The sequence below is a fragment of the Myotis yumanensis genome, unplaced genomic scaffold (assembly GCF_028538775.1).
Source record: "Myotis yumanensis isolate MYYU_CA2020_CCGP unplaced genomic scaffold, mMyoYum1.0.hap1 SCAF_7, whole genome shotgun sequence".
In the NCBI taxonomy this organism is placed as follows: Eukaryota; Metazoa; Chordata; class Mammalia; order Chiroptera; family Vespertilionidae; genus Myotis; species Myotis yumanensis.
Window position 1 is genome coordinate 66028215 of NW_027223758.1, and position 21098 is coordinate 66049312.

Sequence of the window (21098 nt, forward strand, 5' to 3'; positions counted from 1 at the left end):
AGTACTGTATGATAACCCAAAATATATAGTAAATATCCATGATTCCATACCGAGATAAATGATTGAATAAACAAATGGTGAGAAGAGACAATCTCCCATGCAGAAGAATTCCAAATAATTTATGTAAATGCTCAGCCCTCAAGGAGGTGGAGCAAAATTCCCCACCATTTAAGTGTGGACTATGTATGCTCAGAGACTTCTTCCAAAGAGAACAGTGTGGAAGGGGAAAGGGTAACTTTACAGTGGAGAAATCTAACAAATATGACCTCAGTTATGGAACATAGCTCAACACAAATAGTGATCTGTGATAAAAATGGCACTTTACGCCGAAACCGGTTTGGCTCAGTGGATAGAGCGTTAGCCTGCGGACTGAAAGGTCCCAGGTTCGATTCCGGTCAAGGGCATGTACTTGGGTTGCGGGCACATCCCCAGTAGGAGATGTGCAGGAGGCAGCTGATCGATGTTTCTAACTCTCTATCTCTCTCCCTTCCTCTCTGTAAAAAATCAATAAAATATATTTTTTAAAAAATGGCACTTTACCTGTCTGATCTTACTCCCAATAACCTGCAACCCTGGGTTAATCATGAGAAAAACAACAAACACACACAAACCCTGGCCGGTGTGGCTCAGTTGTTTGGAACATCATCCCATGCACCAAAAGGTGGGTTTGATTCCTTGTCAGGGCACATACCTAAGTTGCGGGTTTGATCTCCAGTGGAGCGCTTATGGGAGGCAACCAATCGATGTTTCTCTCACATCAATGTTTCTCTCTTTCCCTTCCTCTCTCTCTAAAAATCAATAAGCATGTCCTCAGGTAAGGATTTGAAAAAAAGGCTGCTGTTACTGTGAGGAGAGAACAGTCAGTAGAGGGGTGCAAAAAATGCAGAGCAATAAAACCTGTAACTTGGAGAAGCAAAACCATGCTCCAAGGAAACAGCAGCAGCAGCAGCAGCAGCAATAGCAGCTGCCACCGCTGTCACCAATACTTGCAAATGGGCAACAAGACAGCAGCCAAAAATGGAGGCTTGACTATTGACCTGTAGAATTCTAGGAAACCAGAAGACCTTCATCCAAGGTAGCCAGCTCTTTGTGGACAATCTTCCCCTTCACATCACTGAGGAGGAAATGAGGAAGCTATTTGATAAACATGGGAAAGCAGGCGAAGTCTTCATTCATAAGGATAAGGGCTTTGGCATTATCCACTTGGAAGTATGAACTCTAGTGGATACTGCTAACGTGGAACTGGACAACATGCCACTCCATGGAAAGCAGCTGCATGTGCGCTGTGCCTGCCATAGTGCATCTCTTATGAACCAAAACCTTCCTCAGTATGTGTTCAATGAACTGCTGGAGGAAGCCTTTCTTGTGTTCAGCCAAGTAAGAGGACCAGAGTCATTGTGGATGATCGAGGAAGAGAAAGGCCTTCAGGAAAAGGCATTTTTATTTTATTATGTTTGTACTGATTTCAGAGAGGAAGGGAGAGGGAGGTAGAAACGTCAATGATGAGAATCGCTGATTGGCTACCTCCTGCATGCCCCTCACTGCAGATCAAGCCCACAACCCAGGCGTATGACCTGACCAGGAATCAAACTGTGACCTCCTGGTTCATAGGTTGACGCTCAACCACTGAGCCATGCTGGCTAAACATGGAAAAGGCATTGTTGAATTCTCAGGGAAACCAGCTGCTCAGAAAGCTCGAGACAGATGCTCTGGACAGCAGGCTCCTTCCTGCTAACCACATTTCCTCAGTTTGTGACTGTGGAGCCCATGGACCAGTTAGATGATGAAGAGGGACTTCCAGAGAAGCTGGTTATAAGGAACTAGCAATTTCACAAGGAGTGGGAGCAGCCACCTAGATTTGCACAGGTTGGCTCCTTTGAGTATGAGTATGCCACTGAGATGGAGAAACAGCAGCAGGACCAAGTGGACTGCATCAGGGCAGCTTGTGAGAAACTGGAGATGGAGATGAAGGCTGCTGCCATGCTAATGAGGCAGGATTTGATGAGGCATCAATAAAAACTTCGGAGGATGGAAGAGCTACACAACCAAGAAGTGCAAAAACGAAAGCAACTGAAGCTCAGGCAGGAGGAGCGCAGGCACAGTGACGAAGACATGCGGCGACAGCAGGAAGGACTCAAGGGAAGGGAACCTTCCCTGATGTGTGAGCAGGAGATACAAGATAGGCCAGATGGCTATGGAAGGTGCATAAACAACAGAGGTGCCATGGCCCCTGCTCTGTGCCTGCCGGTATCCCAGCTCCTCCAGGATCTGCCACTATGATGCCAGATGGAACCTTGGGATTGACCCCACCAACTACTGAACTCTTTGACCATGCTGCTACCATGGAAGGAAGAGGGGGTAATTCAACCATGCAGCTCCTGGAGCTGAATTTGCTCCAAACATCAATGATACTAATAAAATTGCAGTCTTTAGTTTCCCTAAACCCTTAAGAGAAGGACCTTTTTGGACTAGCCGGAATTCTAGTCTGGAAACGTGTTAGGGATTCCTCCCAATAGTTAGGTCTTCCCTGCCTGTACTACTCTGGGGAGTATGCTGGAGGCAGAGAGCAAGGGAGAGGCAATATTGAACAAATCATTTCTGGGTGGTATATTGTTTAATCATATCTGCCTGGTGCATTCCTGAAGTGTCGTAATTATTGAAGGCCTGGGAAGGTGGGAACAATAGCAAAGTGGATCCAGTTAGAGCCCCCATTAATCTTGATCATTCCATTCTTTGTTTATCCTGTTCTATTTGTGTTCTCATTCTTAAATTCCCCAACCCGAGACACTGCCATATGTACCACTAACATCCCCCAATGACCTTAGCCCCATCATTCCATGAACTCCCAGGTGGGAATTCAGGCAAATGACTGCAGAGGTCACAGATAACATACATACGGTTTTATTATAGCCCACAGATTATTCCTTCATGTCCTAAAGGAGACATTTTCTCTTTAGAGATTTTCATTTTAGTATATCTTTAAAAAAACCTTGTGTTAACTTGCCTCCATTTTGGCGGGGGGGGGGGGGGGGGGGGGGGGCAGGGGAGTTAAAGATCATCCAGGAATGGCCCTTCTGTGTCTGATGTTTCTGTTCAGTTTTTCTTGATAGGCCTAGTACAACCTTGGGAACAGGGTTGCTGTATGCTGGATGTCAGACAGTAGCTCTTAGCCTTGCCTACATATCTTAGTTAGTTATGCTATGCTTTTTTTCTTTATTATTGGTGTACCATGTTTGATTTGTCCCTGATACCTTTAGAATTTTTCTGGGGGAAAAAGTGGAGCAATAATGCAGCATCAATTTATTAAAATACATTTTAATCCTTAAAAAAAAACCCACTGAGGTACATTAGACAGAACACTACCTGATCAGCATTGTGAAGGTCATTATAAACAAGGAAAGTGTGAGGAACTGTCATAGCCACAAGGAGTCTAAAGGAAAACGACAACTAAATGTAATGTGGAATTCTGATGGGATCCTGGGACAGAAAATGTGAATAACGTATAATAATGCATCAGTGTTGGTTCATTAATTGTGACAAATGTATCACATACTACTACCATAAGATGTTAACAGTAGGGAAACTGGGTGTGAAGTATGTGGGACGCCCTGTACTTTACAACAATGCTGTGCATCTAAAACTGTTCTAAAATACAAAGTGTTGTTGTTGTTTTTTAATTAAAAGAAGCGAAAGAGATGTCATCAAAATATCCTATAAGGATTTATTAGAAAACATGCCAGGTGAGGCAGGGTTCCTTCAAAGCAACAATGGGAGAAAGTATAACTTAAAAAGAAAACAGTACACTGAACTTGCCATTAACCACGCCCGAGGGGGAACAGAATCCGAAGCCAGGGGTGAGCCTTGTATCTGCAGGCTGTACCCAGGCCCAGGCATGCTGGGAGTGTCTCTTTGCAGAAAGACTCACTTCATGTACTTATCCTGCTGGTCAGCCAGGATTTTGGCCGATGACTTGGCGTCATAGAAGAGCTCACTGATCTCCTCAACGTGCTCTTTCTCAATGCTGTCCTTCCCGTTGATCTTAGCAAGCAAGTTGGCCGGGGTCAGCAGTTGCACCGAGTACCTAGAGTGGACAGGAGCCAGGGCAGGAGTGAAATGGTGGCCACAGATAGGAGCCCTTCCACACCCACAGGAGCACTGGCACCAGGGGCTGAGCCCAACGCTGGGCTTGTGAGAGCTGCTGCAGACACAGCAGACAAGGAGGCGTGAGAACTGTCCTTTCTCAAAGACCTGCAAGATCTCATGGAGGGGTCAGAGGTCACCAACATGACCAAGTCCTGCTCCCCAAATCTCTTTCAGTCTGAAAGTTCTCCAACAGGAGGGGATTCCACTGCTGCTTGAAAGGGAGCGCAAACCTAGTGGCAGGTAATCCAAGGTCCAGATCAAGACTGTGACAATGGCAGGGAAATGAACACAGCCACTGTAAGCACATGCCCTATCCAAAGGTACGAACATCCGGGAGATTTAAAAAGCACCACTCCACCCGAACAAAGCAGCTTGCAATTCTGCTTCAACCTTAGGAGTGGAAGAAATAGGGACAGGAGCGACGTCATGATTTCACAAGGAGCCAGAACACTTAGGAGGGACATCCTCCATAGGCAATGGCTTTGAGCCAATGAACAGTCAGGGAAGCAGTCCATGTCTGCACTCCTCCTCACGCTCGCCTACACCCGCCACTCCTACCCGAGACACGCCTGGGGGACAGAGCCAGCAGGGCGAGGGGTAAGGAGGCGAGGTAGGGCCCAGCTAATTAACTCCCTGCTCTGGACCCTGGTCTCTGGTCTGTCCTTTACCTCTAAGGCAGCGGTTCTCAACCTGTGGGTCACGAACAGTAGCAAAATTACAGTCATGAAGTAGCAACGAAAATAACTTTATGGTTGGGGGTCACCACAACATGAGGAACTGTATTAAAGGGTCGCGGCATTAGGAAGGTTGAGAACCACTGCAAGGGGACTGACCTGGGGTCAGAGCCAGCTCTCTACCACAGGAGTGCACCTGCTACAGGACAAGGGGACTTCACCTGTTACTCTAGCTTTTAAAACACCATCATCTAACTATTCTGCATTCCACATCACAGTGTCCTGGGAGAAGATCCATCATCCCAATAAGAACAGACATGGTCCTATGCTCTGAGGAGGGGCCTGCCTTTATGTCCCCACAGGCCTTGCTGAGAAGGCACCAGTGGGGTCTGGAGCAGCGCCAGGGGAAGTGGCTCACCTCAAAGTGGTCTTGGTGCCGATCTCCCCGAGGTGGTTCAGTGCCTCCTCACTGATGTTGATTCCCTCTGTCTGGGCACGGATTTTAATGATCTTTTGAAGGAGAAAAACCATGATCAACAGTAACCAACCTCAAGTCTCTCATTCATAAAGTGCTTTAAAAACAACCTGGTTAAGTGTTTCTCATCCCATCATTAGAGCAGCAGAAGCCCAACCCTGGGCTGGTGGGGCAGAGAGCCGACCTCTCCTTAGGACTGCACTCACCCACCTCTGCAGTGCCATCCACACTGTGCATGGCTTTTCAGCCAGGGTGTTACATTCATACTGACTGAAAAGCAGCTGGTACCCCTGGAGGAGTCAACCAGGGTAGCTCAGCTCTTGCCTCCCGGTCCTTCCCACTCAATCCTCAGAACCAGAAAACTGAGGCCTCTCCAAAACCTGCCCCGGCTCCTGCACAGGCTCTACCCTTCCTCTCCAGTGTGGACACCACCACCTATAAGCACTCAGGTAAGAAGAATGATTCTTTGTTTGCTTGATAAATACGATGGTTGAATAAATCAAAAAAAGTTACTTTTAAAGATTTACCAGCCCTCATAACATCACCCAAAGATATCTAATCTATCAAGAGGAGGCTGACGCTTGCTTCAGTTTGAAGATCCCAGTAAAGTTGGATGGGAAATAAGCTGGCAGTGCGGACGCAGTAACACAAGTGGCACCGGGATCCGGCAGGCGCACCAGCACTGAGTGATAAGGGGCAGCTGGGATAATGATGTTGTGTGTTGTGAAGCCGAGATAACTCGAAGACTTTGAGCCTCATATAATACAGGAATTTTTCACTTTGGCAGCTTCGTAAACAAGATATCAAGAAGCCCTTGTTTAAATTAAAGCCATAAAAACACACCCGAGTAGAGGCGCAGAAAGTGGAAGAGACTGAGCCCCCAGCTGAAGCCTTCCAAGGGGAAGAGCAGGAGCAGAGGTTTAGGATATAGACATTTCAAAACTGGCCTTTCAGCTCTCAGGCAGACCCTGAGGACAGGAGCTGCAGGGGGAGGGAGTTCAGTGTCTGGTGGCTCTGATAAGGGGCCCAGGATGTTACCTGCTTTGAATGGGGAAGGTACTGCTCAGTAAGAAAGCCAGGCTCAGGGCCAGGGCTGTGGCTGAGGTGGCTAGGCCAGCAGCACACATCGGGGGAGGTGGTCAGGTGCTGACAGGAAAGTCTTTTATTCTGTCAACAGACTCTGAACTCAGATTTTTGTATGAAATGTTCTGATTTCTAAATGTTGGCAACTTGTTCAAATATTTCACACTGCACCGGCCACATTGAACCTACCTGTTCAGCCAGGGTATGACCTCCATCAAAAGAATCTAAGCTTGTGCATGAGGGGTTCCACCACCTGGGGTCCAAAGCTAAATGCAGCTGAGCAGGGAAGGTCCTCGATGGACAAAGGGCAGGCAGAACTGGAGCAGGGAGGGAGATCCCTGCTCCCTCCACAGGACTCCCCTCTGACCACACAGTCAGATCCGGACAGGTTTGTGCTCCAATACAAAAAAGGGCTTCTCATTGCCAGCTGGGGACCAAGGGAACCTCCAGGTCCTATCAAGAAAAATGTCCCCTGCAGCCTTCAGAAACTTTAGGGCGATGCAAATATTTAATCCTGGAGCCTGCTCCAGGGGAAAGCTTCAGCCCTGGGGATTTCATCTTTAGCGAACTGCACTGATTTGGAAGTTGGGCTTCAGGAATGTCAGGGACACTACTCTCTCTCTAGAGCAGGTCAGAGCTATCCCAAGAGCTCCTGTTTCAGACTACTTGGAAATGGACAGTTCATAAATTAGATCTTTAATCATTTAATAACCTGCTGGGATAGTTTATGAGGGTGTCAGCACTGATGGCAGAGTACACAAGTTACATTTGCTCTGTTTTTTAAAAACCTACCCCAGGCTCCATCCAATAAAGACGCTGAAGTTCTCCCTTGAACCCGCAAGAACAAGGCAATGCCCATGCTGGCAGTTAGTCGGTCCTCTGCTAACCCCAGAGGAAGCCTGGCTGAGCCAAGATGGAATCAGGCTGGGAGCCTGCCAGCAGTTACTGCTCTGGAGGCACAGTTGCAGAACATTCCAGGGGAGATCAGACTGTGTGCTCCAGGGTCAAATGGAGGAAACAAATGTGAACTGGCTCTGAGTGGGTCCTAGCTCTGCAGCTTATTCTCTGTGACCACGGGGCCCTATTGTTCCCGAGTCCCAAAACCTGGTTTATTGAAAGCTGTTGTACGGATCCCAGTGGATGCCTGTGAAGCACCTGCAAGCTGATAGTAACAATAATAATTATTGCAGTAGGAACGGGTGGCCGGCCCTTCCTACTTCTCTAAGTTATTACCACTATCTCGCTTAGTCTTCATGACAACCTTGAAAGGAGGGAACAGATCTCCCAGTGAACCAGGAAGGCCAAGGCTCATAGAGGTGCACCAAATTGCTCATGTCAACTCAGCCAAGAAGTGCTCTGAGTGTGCAGGGCTGCCTCTCCCAGCAAGCTCCAGTCCCACGGAAAGGATGGGGAAGGGACCAATTTATCCTTTGCTTTTGCTTCTGCTTCTATTCCATGAATACCTTGACTTCAACCTAGCATTCATCCAAGAGCAAAAGACCATTATCTGGTGACATGGCCTCCAGTCATGGAATTATACAGTTGCTGCCATGAACTACAACTGTTTCAGGTATTCTGTCAATGCTGGATATGGAGGGAGACCTCTGCTCCATGCTCACTCTGGCACTCCTGGGTACTGGTCAACAAGAAATGCTGGCAGGGCCAAGCAGGATAGGCCATACATAAGCAAGGGACAGCCAGGGAGTGCGCAGGAGAGGCCCTCAGAGCTCCAAAAGGAAAGGCCCCGCCGATGAACTGCCAGAGGGACTCCAGCCTGAACTGAGGTATTTCTAGCAGATGGGAAGCTGGTGGCATAGTGCTTAGGAACATGGGCTTCAGGATCAGATAGCCTGGATTCCAGTTAGTCAGGCCTGTCACCTATTAAACAGTGACAAGCTTTATGAACTTGGGCCTTAAATTAGCCTAAATCTCGGTGTCCTCATCTTTAAGAATGACAAGGATAACAGTTCTCCCTGCCTCATAGTTCTGGGATCAAATGCAATCATGCTGGCTAATCATGTCCATGGGTTTAGTACAATGTCCAACAAACAGTGCCTGTTCTCTGGTGAGAAGAGAGGGTCTAGGCAGAGCCGTCAAGATGTCAGTGCTGCCCTGGTCCACTCTATGTCCCAGCCTTGGCTGTATGTAGACCTCAAAGTGACAGACCTACACGCTGGCAGCAAGACCATCTGGGGCACAGGGGGGCAGAGTAGGGAAAATAGTACAGCCCTTGCTGTCCCAGTGGGTCAGCAACCTATGACAATGAGTAGATGGCCTGGGCTCTGCAGGGCACAGACTGGCTTGCACCCTTGACTTGCCACTTCATGACTCAGACATCAAAAGGAAAAGAGATTATGACCGTAACAACTACTGAAGTACCAGTAAGGGGACTCGAAATTCTAAGTGTGCAGTGCCTAGGCACTGTTTAGCACACAGTTGGTATTCCTGCTCCAGATCAAACAAGAGGCCGTTCCTGTGGGAAAAAACTAAGACTGTGCCCCTTGGGGTAAGGCCCAATCTCATATATCCCAGCACTCCCACCCACCCGCAAATCTAACCCAAATTCAGCTCACGTGGAATTTTGAGCATGTACTCTGTGTCAGGGACTAAGTTAGATGCTTTTATGTACATTTCCTTCAAGCCTCTCATTATAAGGTCAGTTTTATGACCCCCATTCCACGTGCCCCTCTAAGCTCTGTGACCCTGCTTCACCATCATCTCTACAGCCAAAGCAACAAAACTATGCACCACCCCCCAAAAACCCACCACTAGTCGGGCTCTTTACGGCAGCCAGGCTCTGCTAAGACTCAAGTGCTTACCCTCTCCAGCTTCTGTGCTCTGCTGGAGCTGGCCTGCTGTGGGTTCTGATGGGACAGAGTGCCTAGCTTTGCCCACTGAGCAAAGAGACCTTGGACAGGGCCTGGCCTGGGTCCAAGAGGCTATTGCCAAGTCATATTTCATTGCCTCTTTCCTCGAGCCAGTGGCCTCCCTAATGACCATCATCAAGTCAATATTTTTCATCATCCCTTTCCTAAGGTTTTGTGACACTTCAGGCAATGTCTAGTTGGCCCATCTGTCCCTCTGATGGGGGGATTGAGGCTCTGGAGCATTGTGACTTGCCCAGGGCAGCAGCTAAGTGGCAGACGGTGGTGAGAGCTAGGTCCATTCTATGGAGCCTTTCTGCATGGCATCAGGGAATGCTGGGAGCAAATGAGGGAAGAGAGCAAGGAGGTGGGAAGGCAGACTCACCTGTTTCATTTCCTGTGGCGTGTACAGCATGGTCCGGATGATCATCACTCGGTCCAGAAGGTCGAGGGGGATGCCATGAGGAGAGGTGATATCCTCAGTACCCCTGCAAGAGCCAGAATGATCACATCACCCCCTGCTCTTTGAGACCAGACTCTGGACATTGAAAACATGGTTGAGGTGCTCACCATGACAACACAGCTAGCTTACGTCCTAAGAGTCAGAGCCAGGGTAACAGACTAACATTCAGGTATCACCAAAAGCAACTTCTCTATTTGAGAAAATATCAATACCATAGGAAACTTGGGAAAGAGGAAGAAAAGGCCACCCAAAAAACAAAGAGCACATTTTCATATATATAGATTTTTATAAACTACACTAAGTATGTAGATTTTTTTTCTTTTCACTTTTGTCTATGTCACTTTAGTTTTAATCCATCAGGTATTTTATAAAACCCAAAACTGTTGGGCATTTAGGTAGTTCCAACTGTTATTTTTACTAATGATGCTTTGATAAACAGTTTTATACAGTCAGTCACGAACATTTCCTTAGAAATTCTAGTAGTGCCTGATACAATCCTGAATATCTATTTGAATGGATGAATGAATGTCCTAATTTACAAAGCTACACAGTGATCTGATCTCATTGCATTATAGCCAACACTAGGTATTCTAATTTTTTAAATATTTTGCTGCTTTGACAGCAAATGGTTTAGAAAATAGAAGGGTAATACCTTGTTTGAATTTGCATTTCCTTTATTCATTTGAATGCTTTCCCTTATATGCACTAGTTATTTTATTTCTTTTGGGGAACTGTCCAGTCATGCCCTTTTCCTATTTTCCTTCGGATTTTTTTTTTTTAATATATTTTATTGATTTTTCACAGAGAGGAAGGGAGAGAGAGAGAGAGTTAGAAACATTGATCAGCTGCCTCTTGCACATCCCCCACCGGGGATGTGCCCGCAACCCAGGCACATGCCCTTGACCGGAATCGAACCCGGGACCTCTCAGTCCGCAGGCTGACGCTCTATCCACTGAGCCAAACCGGTTTCGGCACCTTCGGATTCTTAACCAAGCCATAGGAAGAACAGTCCAGGAGAGGAGCCCTGTTAAACCCACCAGGCCTTCAGGTACCAGCTGTCTACCTGGCAGGAAGCGTGTTGGGCAGACCTGGCAGCCCACGGGGCCAGGCTTCAGCCACAGTGTCTGGAAGCCTCAATCTTTGAGAGTCACAACAGCAGGTCTACCTCTGCACCATATCTGGTGCCAGATTAAAGTCTACGGTCATAACTTATCAATATAACAAAGAACAAGAATAGGTCATCTGAATTTAATGGTTAATAACTGTAGGAAACTGATATAGGGTTAAGCCTCGGACTGACCTGCTGGCAAAGTCACAAACAAGTCCTACCTTAAAGGGCACAGTCCTCTTAGCATAATTAAGCTTGATCTTATAACACTCCCTAGATCTTATCTGGGAAGCTAATGGGATGAGGAAGTGCAGGAAGTGTAACCATGGTCAAAACAAGTGAAACTCACAAGAACTGTGTAACTATGGTAACCACTACCTTGTTTACCTCTCACTATAAAAGCTTGGTGAGGCCTGAGCACAGTGGAAGTCCTTCCTCTTGAGTTGGACTTGCTCGCCTGGTCCCCCATATTCCCAAATTATCTTGTGTCTTTTCTATTTCATTTGTGTGCGGCTCCACTTCCAGACCCGAACCCTGAACCACGCAGGACGTGGAGGGAAACACTTACGACAAATATCAGAATACTTGATACAATGATTCTAATATAAGTAATCATTGTAGAAATAAAACTTCAGTAAAAAAAAATCTGTTGAAATTCTATGTGGTCAGTTAGAGTGTAATGTATATTTATTACTGCAAGAATAAATGCTGTTTTGGTATACAACAGCATGGACCTTGAAAACATTATGCTAAGTCAAAGAAGCTAATTATAAAGGGGCAAATATTGCATGATTCCATTTATAGAAAATATCTAAAAAAGGCAATTCGTAAATACAGTAGAATAAAGGTTACTAGGGATGGGGTAAGGGGGAAATGGGAATTACTACTTAAGGGGTACAGAGTTTCTGTCTGGGGTGATGGAGAAGCTTTGGAGATGGATGGTGGTAATGGTTGTAAAACACTGAATATAATTAATACCACTGAGTTGTATACCTAAATGGCAAACTCCATGTTATATACATTTTACTACAATAAAAACAATCCAAAAAAGAATAAAATGCCATATTAATGAACAACTGTTAAATATAAAAAAACTAAAGGCCTGATGTACGGAATTTGTGCAAGAGTAGGCCTTCCTTCTCCCAGCTGCCAGCACTGGCTTCCCTCTGGCACCTGGGACCCGGGCTTCCCTCTGGCCACCAGTAGGCACCCGGGACCCGGGCTTCCTTCACAGCCCTGGCTTCATCCAGAAGGTCATCCAGAAGGATGTGTGATCTAATTAGCATATTACACTTTTATTATTATAGTTAAGACCTTTCAAAATGAATGGGGAAATAGAATAGCAAATACAAATATTATTATTATTACTGCTTTTAAAAAATATTTTTATTGATTTCAGAGAGGAAGGAAGAGGGAGAGAGAGATAGAAACATCAATGATGGAAATCGTTGATCGGCTGCTTCCTGCACACCCTCTACGGGGGATCGAGCCTGCAACTTGGGCATGTGCCCTTGACCGGAATTGAACCTGGGACTCTTCAGTCTGCAGCAACTCCAGGAGGAGCTCTCAGTGTGGAGCAATCATTGTTTGACAGGGTAGCCATAATAGCCATATTACATTATAAAATTGATAACAACAAACTGCAGTAATAATTATATTTTGGCTGAAAGTGCAGATTTATTCTTGTACCTGGAAGTTCATTACTGACTCTGGCCTCAGCCTAATACTGATTTCATCATTATGCCATTCAACAACTATTCAAACTATGTCAATGGTGTGCCTCTTCCAGATGGGTGTGAGGCCACAGACGGAATTCTCCTTGGAATCCAATATGGTATATCTGTAGGAACAAGGAATTGTGCATCTAAAAAATTTTCCTATAGCCCTAACCGGTTTGGCTCAGTGGATGGAGCGTCGGCCTGCGGACTGAAGGGTCCCGGGTTCGATTCTGGTCAAGGGCATGTACCTTGGTTGCGGGCACATCCCCAGTGGGGTGTGCAGGAGGCAGCTGATCGATGTTTCTCTCTCATAGATGTTTCTAACTCTCTATACCTCCTCTCCCTTCCTCTCTGTAAAAAATCAATAAAATATATTTTTAAAAAATTATCCTATAGACACACTTATATGGGTGCAAAAATTATAACGCAAGGGTTCCTCAACTGTCACATTTTGACATTTTGGACCAAATAATTTTTTTGTAGAGGACTATCCTGTGCATTGTAGGATGCTCAGCAGTGCCCCCTAGCGTCTACCCTAGTGATGACTCCCATTTAAATATATAAAATAAATATCAAAAATATAAGTCTTTGTTTTACTATGGTTGCAAATATCAAAAAACTTCTATATGTGACACGGCACCAGAATTAAGTTAGGGTTTTTCAAAATGGTGACACGCCGAGCTCAAAAGGTTCGCCATCATTGCTCTACCCACTAGATGCCAGCAGCACCTCCAGGCAAGACAAATAAAAAAATTTCCCTGGCTCTGAATCACTGCCTGATGGTTGTTTATATAACCTTGTAACTGCAGGGACACAGATAACACAAAGCTTAAAGCTTCTATGATGACAGGAAGCACAGTAAAGAATACTTCTCTGGGTAAGATGAAGGGTAACTCCCATAAGTCCACTGAGCCCTAAGAGAAAGCCATTTGATTTTTTGATGAGGCTGACAAGACAATTCAATAAAGTAAGAATAGTCTTTTCAATAAATGGCCCTGGGACAACTGGGTATCCACATGCAAAAGAATGAAGTTGGACAGACCTATTCCTTATGCCACACACAAAAATTAACTCTAAGTGATCAGAAACTTAAATGTCAAAGCTACATTAGAAAACTCTTACTAAGAAATCATAGAGTATAAATCTTTGTGACCTTGGATTATGTATAAACTAGAGGCCCAGTGCACGAATTCGTGCACCAGTGAGGTCCCTAGGCCTGGCCTGCGGGATAGGGCTGAAACCGGCTCTTTGACATCCCCCGAGAGGTCCCGGATTGCGAGAGGGCGCAGGCCAGGTGGTGAACGATCAGGGCCGGGGAGGGACACAGGAGGCTGGCCAGCCAGGGAGGGACTGCAGGAGGGCTCCAGGGCATGTCTGGCCTGTCCTGCTCAATCCCAATCAGCCAGACCCCAGCAGCAAGCTAATCTACCAGTCGGAGCATCTACCCCCTGGTGGTCAATGCACATCATAGCGAATGGTCGACTGTCTACCCCTGGTGGTCAGTGCACATAATACTGAGCGATTAGCATATTACGCTTTGATTGGTTGAACGACCGACCAGTTGACCGGACACTTAGCATATTAGGCTTTTATTATATAGGATACAGGATGGTTTTCTTAGACATGAGACTAAAACACAGGCAACAAAAGAAAAAAACAGATCAATTGGACATCAAAATTTAAAACTTGTGTCAAAACAAAGACATAATCTAGAAGACATTGAGCCCTAGCTATTTTGGCTCAGTGGATAGAGCGTTGCCCTGCGGACTGAAGGGTCCCGGGTTCAATTCTGGTCAAGGGCACATACCTCAGTTGCAGGCTCCATCCCTGGCCATGGTGGGGGTTCATATGGGAGGCAATCAATCAATGTGTCTCTCTTACATCAATGTTTCTCTCTCTCTCTGTCTCTCCTCTTCCCTTCCACTCTCTCTAAAAATCGATGAAAAAACTATCCTCAGGTGAGGCTTAACAACAACAAAAAAGACAACCAACAGAATGTGAGAAAAATATTTGTAAATAATATATTTGGTAAGGGACTAGTATCCAGAATACATAAAGAATAAAAACAATAAAAAAATATAACCTTCATAAAAAAATGGGCAAAGGATCATAAACAGATAATTTTCCCACAAAGATATACAAATGGCCAACAGGCACATGAAAAGATGTTCAACATCACTAGCCATCAGGGAAATGCAAATCAATACCACTTCATACCCACTAGATGGCTAGAATAAAAAAGACAGACAATAATAACAATTGTTGAGGATGTGGAGAAATTGGAACCCTCACACACTGCTGATGAGAGTGACGAAGTCACTGTGGAAAACAGTCTGGCAATTCCTTGCAAGGTTAAGTAGAGATACCATTTGATGCAGCAATTCCACTCCCAGGTATGTATCCCAAAGCCCATCAAATGATGAATAGAAAAATGGGCTACTAAATTTTCCATATTTTAAAATACTATTTAGTCAGTCTTAAAAACAAGTAAGTACTGATGCATGCCATAACATGGGTGAACCTTGACATTACATTAAGTGGAAAAAGCCAGACATAAAAAACACACAAGATTGTATGGTACCATTTATATGAAAATAGAAGCCTGGTGCATGAATTAGTGCATGGGTGGAGTCCCTTGGTCTGGCCGGCGATCGGGGCCAATCGAGGCCATCTCGCCCAGTCCCAATCAGGGCCAATCGGGGCTGGCCGGCCGGGGGGAGGGATTGTGGGAGGTTGGCCTGACGCAAGAGGGTGGCAGTGTGTGTCATAGGGACGGGTCGTAATGGTCACTTGGGCTTTTATATATATAGATGTCCCGAAAAGGCATTAAATGCATAGAGACAGAAAGTAGGTTAATGGTTGCGAAGAGCTATGGAAAAAATAGGTGTGTGTGGCAGGGAGGAGTATGGGTGGAAGTGGCAGGGTAGCTGTTGATAGGTATAGCATTTATTTTGTGGGTGATGAAAACATTCTAAAATAGACTATGGTGATGATTACACAACTTTGTGAATATGTTAAAAAAAACAACCCTGAATTTTACATTTTAACTGGGTGAATTGTATTATGTGTGAATTACATCTCCACAAAGCTGTTCTATTTTTATTTATTGTTGAGAGGTTGAGAGAGAGAGAGAGATCAATTTATTGTTCCACTTATTTACTTGATGCATCAGGACAATATTCCAACCGAGCCACAAGGCCAGGACAAAGCTGGTTTTTAACGAAAGTGCCACTTGGGGTGTTCTGCCACAGGGGTACACTAAATTCCGACCTGATTGTTTCTTAAGTCTCCATGCTTTAATGCAACAGTGGCTTGTGAAGAAAAACTCCCACAAAGACTACTTGATCCCAGGGAGCTATTCTCCACAGGAAAAGAAGGCCTCCCAAGTGTTAGAGCTGGGATCAGGCCAGGCTCCTTTACACCTGAGGATCCTGCAGCCTGAAAGGGAAAAGACTTCTCAAGGTAAAAGGAGTGGAGCCAGTGCAGCTTCACCTCCCACTGTGTCTGTGAATGTTATCTCTTCCCATGGGAGAGGGAGGCGCCCATGGAAGAAGCCCAGGGCCATGTGCTCCTCCAGGAATGACTCCCACTATGTACAAGGAGAGGTGACCCAGAGGATTTAGTAGTTGTCTGCACTTTCACAGCCACACCTCTCCATCAGGTACAGACGCTCCCCACACCACCAAACAACATCAAAACTCAACCCTCCTCACTCACTGACCGGGCAACTACGGAAAGCAGTGCAGGGAAGCAGGAATGGCATGGACTTTGGAGTCAGATGGTCCTCGCAGTTCACCTCCCGTGTGAATCTGGAGGTAGGGTGGTCAGGGTGCCTTGAGATTACAAGAGAAGGCCTGTGTGGATTACTCTGGACAGTTTCTGGCACAGAGGAAGCCCTCAATTACTGTGAGTTTCCTTTCCTCTCCCTTTCCTTTAGGGCTGGGCTCTAAAGGTCAGATATGGGTCTGAAGGCAAGGAAGCTCAAACTCTACCTCCAGGGGTAGAGTCTGATGGGCGGCAAGTCAGATGAGGCCAAAACTATACATATATTCCAGAAATTCCATCATTTCACATCTCACATCTCAGAGCATGGCTCTGAAGCACAATGCTCCGGTCAATTCCCAGCTGTGCTTCTGAGCTGTGTGACCCTAGCCAAGTGCCCCTCCTGGTGCAACCTCGGTGTCCTCATCTGAACGAGAACAGCAGTCCCTTCCTCACTAAGCGGAGGTGAGAGCAGCAGTGTGCCTGGTACACAGAAAGAGCTCCTTATACATGTTGGATATTTTTTTATTGATATTTTGACATTATCATCATCACTAAACAAATTTCCCACTAGTGCTTGGCATTAAAATCCTCTTGTAGAGCACACACCCCAATTTTGGTTACCTCAGTGGCCTGCACAAGACCCACACTCTGAACATTTTCCCTCCACTTGGATGATTGCAGTCTGACAGCAGTGAGCAGCCACAGCCTCAAGGAGCCCTTGATCAAATCAGTCAGGACAAGGTTGGGCCATGTCTCCCAGGCTGCAGACTGACCAGAGCTCTGTCCCTACTGGGAAGTTCTGAGATCAAAGCCACCTTCCTATGCACCTTTTTCCTGGATGGGACAGGACTGAAAGAGATACTCTAAGTCCAAGAGATCTTGCTCCTGCCAGAAGCTACCAGGCTCTACTGGGCTGGGTTATCCACTGTGAGGGAAGGAAGCCTGTTAGCAGAGTTCTGCAGGGGGTGCCATCTGTCCAGGCTGAGCCCTTTCACCAGCTGTCTCACTGTAGCCACGGCAAGTGCAGTAAATCTGCAGGATCTGTGTGGCAGGGACACCAGGCTCAATGGACACCAGACCACATATCTGGTTTCCAGAAGCTGCCTAGGTAGCCAGGCTCCTCTCACCAACAGCTGTCCTGGACCTGTACAAGCTACCTTCTCTCCAAGATGGCAGAAAAAACCTGGGACAACGATGCTGTCCAGACAGCATATTTCAGGGATTCAAAGTGACTACAAGATATCTATACTAATAAAAGGGTAATATGCTAATTACACCGGGTTGACCGGCCATCTTCTGGACGTCCAACTTCCTTCTAGACAAAGCCATGGTGGTGGGGGTTGAGGCAGAGGCAGTTAGGGGCGATCAGGCCAGTAGGGGGGGGGCAGTTGGGGGTGAGATCCGGCCGGCAGGGGGTTAGGGACAATCAGGCCAGCAGGGGAGGGCAGTTAGGGGTGATCAGGCAGGCAGAGGCAGTTAGGAGCGATCAGACAGGCAGGGGAGAGCAGTTAGGGGCAATCAGGCAGGCAGGCAGGTGAGCGGTTAGGAGCCAGTGGTTCCAGATTGTGAGAGGGATGTCTGACTGCCGTGTTAGGCCCGATCCCACAGGGGGCCTAAACCGGCAGTCAGACATCCCCCAAGAGGTCCCCTATTGGAGAGGGTGCAGGCTGGGCTGAGGGAACCCCCCTCCCCGCCCCCCCAACTGGTGCATGAATTTTGTGCACCGGGCCACTAGTTACTATATAAACTTGAATCATAAACACACGTTCTAATTCCTAGTCAACTGAGAGGGAACCTAAGGGGGTCCTAACCCAGTGCCAACATCACAGCTTCTGGACAACTTCAATGGAGGAGACAAAGCTGCTCCATCAAGAGCCAGCTAAACTGCACATGACCCACTGCCACTCAGGAGCCAACTCCAGGTGAATCAGCAATCTGGATTCCTAACATAGTGCGGCTCCAGCTCTGCGCTAATACTCATGGGCCTTCAGGTCTCTTTCAGGATTCCTAGCACCCTTGCTGCCAGGAGCACGGAGCCTCCAAGGCTCTGTTGCTCTCACTATTCTGCTGGACTTAAAAAGGGGCTCCTCACCATCCCCTTCATGCCACTAGCAGGCCTCAACTTTCAAACAGGAGGACAGAAAACCAAAACAGCAAAAAAAGTACCAAGTATGGGATACTGACATTTAGGCTTATGAGCTGGGAAGAAGTGTGTCCTCTGGGGCTCACAGGCCTACAGAATACTCAGGAGAAAATAGTTTATCAAACAAGTCCCTGTTCCAGCTCTGGGCCCATCTTGGCAGGGTAAGCATCATATGAGCATTTGCCTTCCAGGTGTTAACACCTCCCCTTTTCAAAGGCAGAATTATAGGAATAGGGGTAAGGAAAGGCACCAGTGTGGCTCCAAAAAGTTCTGGAGTAGAGAGAAAATTCTGGTTTTGTTACTGGTTTCACTATGAGAAAGACCTGGGTTCTCATTCTATCTTTATGACCACAAGCAAGTTAAGCTGCCATTCTGTTTTCTCATCTGAAAAATGAAGCCAAGAATACTTACTCCCAGAGCTAGAGTAAGGATAGAAGTTAACATATATAATATCATCCAAGACCACCCTGTCTAATCTGATCTTTGCCCACTCTAACTGAATGACCAAATCATACCACACTAACCCCAGACATCCCATAGGAGGCCCTCATATTCAGTAACAGGGTGACTGTTGGCTTTGGTGACCATGACAGATTGAGGCTGACACATGAACTACCTTTGAAGGCAAGCCACTTTGGCATGTTTCTCTCAAAATGAACATGAGCTCCCTCATCCCCAGCCCAACTCATGATGTAATAATGTTTAAAGTGATCCCAGAGGAACAAGTTAACCCAGATGGAAGGTGGACAACACTCATGGCTGGCAGACAGCCCCCTACCTGATCACACAGTTGCCTCGGTTAGATGCAAAGATGACGATGGGGGCGATAGAAGACTCCAGGGCCCGGTGCAGGTAGGTGAAGCACTCGATGTCCAGCATGTGGACCTCATCAACAAAGAGCACACCTGGAACCAGCTCGGCAATGCCCTGATCAATGTACTTGTTCACCACCTTGTTAATCTCCCCCCGAAGTTTGTCTAGGAGACAGCAAGGGTAGACATGCAAGGTCAGTACCAGGTGGGGAAAACTGTCACCTTTTCTCTTCTCCCCACACCTGAATTCAACCCAAACCCAAGTTTGGATCCTGGTTTTGCTGTTCGCTATGTGATCCCAGGCAAGTTATGTCCCTATTCCAGGCTTTGGTTTTATCATCTGAAAGTAGGAATAATCACACTAGAAGTCACAAAATAGGCAGCTTCCCCTAAAGATGTGCTTTAAGTCACTCTCCCCACCAGACCTTATTACTCACACCCACCCAAACTTAGCTCCCTGCCTGATCCCATAGATCCTGGAGTTTGGGAGCCCTGGATGATATGAGTTTCCATATGCAAATTATCCTGTTCTGCACTGGTAAATGACCCTTTCTTTTGGCCCTGTATGACAAAGCTTAGGTTAATTAACTTTCATTCAAGTGGCTGGACAAAGAAATGAATAGAAAGCATGTGTAGAATCCTCTCGGGAAGGAAACCTGAGAGGAGTGAAAGGTTCTGAGAAAAGGTCCAATCTCAGAGTTCCAAGATGGATGAGTCTCTCAAAAGTTAAAGAACCCATCTAAAGTCAGTTCTCATTTTCCAAACCAGATCCTGTGCTATCATCTGGAGAGAGCTACTCATAAACAGAACATGAAGATTTGATACAGCATTTCCCACCAAAGCCATGACGCAGGCATGGTCAAAATCATGTTAAAATACAGAAACTGCTCTTGGTAAGTCTAACAGAAAGGCCTCAGATCACTCCACTGGCTAAAATGTTAAAGAAAATAAGATGCTTTAATGTTTAACACTTTACAGTGACAAAGCTATAGGGGGTAAAATAAGTGAAGAGACGTACCCGTTGGGAAGAGAAGCAAGGGAAACTAAAAGTCCACAAGGGACCAGCAACATTCCTACCAAGCTCTGGGAAGTGCTCAGGAGGCTGAGCGGGTGGAACGGGGACCCCTGGCACCCAGACAGCAGAGCTTGCTGTGCTCAGGTGTGCTCTGGTCGGAGCTACCCTACAGAGCTGGGGTGACACAATCCACATTTCTGGAACCTCAACAGACCAGAATCTGTGACAGTTTCCATCTCCAAAGATGAATGCAAGGATACTGAATGCAGTTAAGAGGGTGTGCTAGCAAGCAGGGCCAGAGGGCACACGGTATGCTTTTGGCTCTCTAAATCAGCCACAGACTATTAGCATGGAGTCAGGCTCTTCCTCAGTTTTGGGAAGAGTCACTCACAGAGCCTCACACAAGAAGGATATCAGAATCCAGGGCCCTCCAGCTCTGCTTCTGGCTCACAGGCCTTGCTGTTGCTCTTACCTGTGATTTCTGTCTTCTTTGGCTTCATTAACTGGCCCATCATAGACAGGATGTCTTGTCCTCCCTGTGTAAGAGAAGACTTAACAGAATCAGTCCTTCTTCCTAAGGCAGCTGCAAAAGCCGCACCCATCCCCAATCCCTCATCCCACCCGTTCCCAATGTCAACTTGACAGGGTCCTGAGGTGTACAGATCCTGAACAGCTCCAGTGGAAAGCTTAAGAAGCTTCTAAAACAGGAAATCTTAAGGGGTTCCCCCTGACCTGTAAGAATAAAATTAAATCCCTTCATGGGAAGTACAAGCTCTGTGGGGCCTGGCCCAACCTCCATCTCCAGTCCTATCATTTTCCAATCCCATACCCCTTG

General features: G+C 46.5%; 1 protein-coding gene and 1 pseudogene across 1 annotated transcript in view; one reads left to right on the forward strand and one right to left on the reverse strand.

Moving 5' to 3' along the window:
* Positions 1 to 857: 857 nt before the first annotated feature.
* On the forward strand, positions 858 to 2500 carry LOC139013502 (non-POU domain-containing octamer-binding protein-like; annotated as a pseudogene).
* A 1196-nt stretch (positions 2501 to 3696) lies between these two features.
* The window catches only part of RUVBL1 (RuvB like AAA ATPase 1), a 36698-nt gene continuing 19296 nt past the window's right edge, over positions 3697 to 21098 (reverse strand). The window contains exons 7-11 of the mRNA XM_070421585.1: positions 20736 to 20799; positions 19215 to 19413; positions 9625 to 9727; positions 5236 to 5327; positions 3697 to 4081 (exon numbers count right to left, since the gene is read on the reverse strand). Of these exons, the coding sequence (XP_070277686.1) occupies positions 3922 to 4081; positions 5236 to 5327; positions 9625 to 9727; positions 19215 to 19413; positions 20736 to 20799 (618 nt within the window). The 3' untranslated portion in view covers positions 3697 to 3921. The remainder of the gene's footprint in view (positions 4082 to 5235; positions 5328 to 9624; positions 9728 to 19214; positions 19414 to 20735; positions 20800 to 21098) is intronic.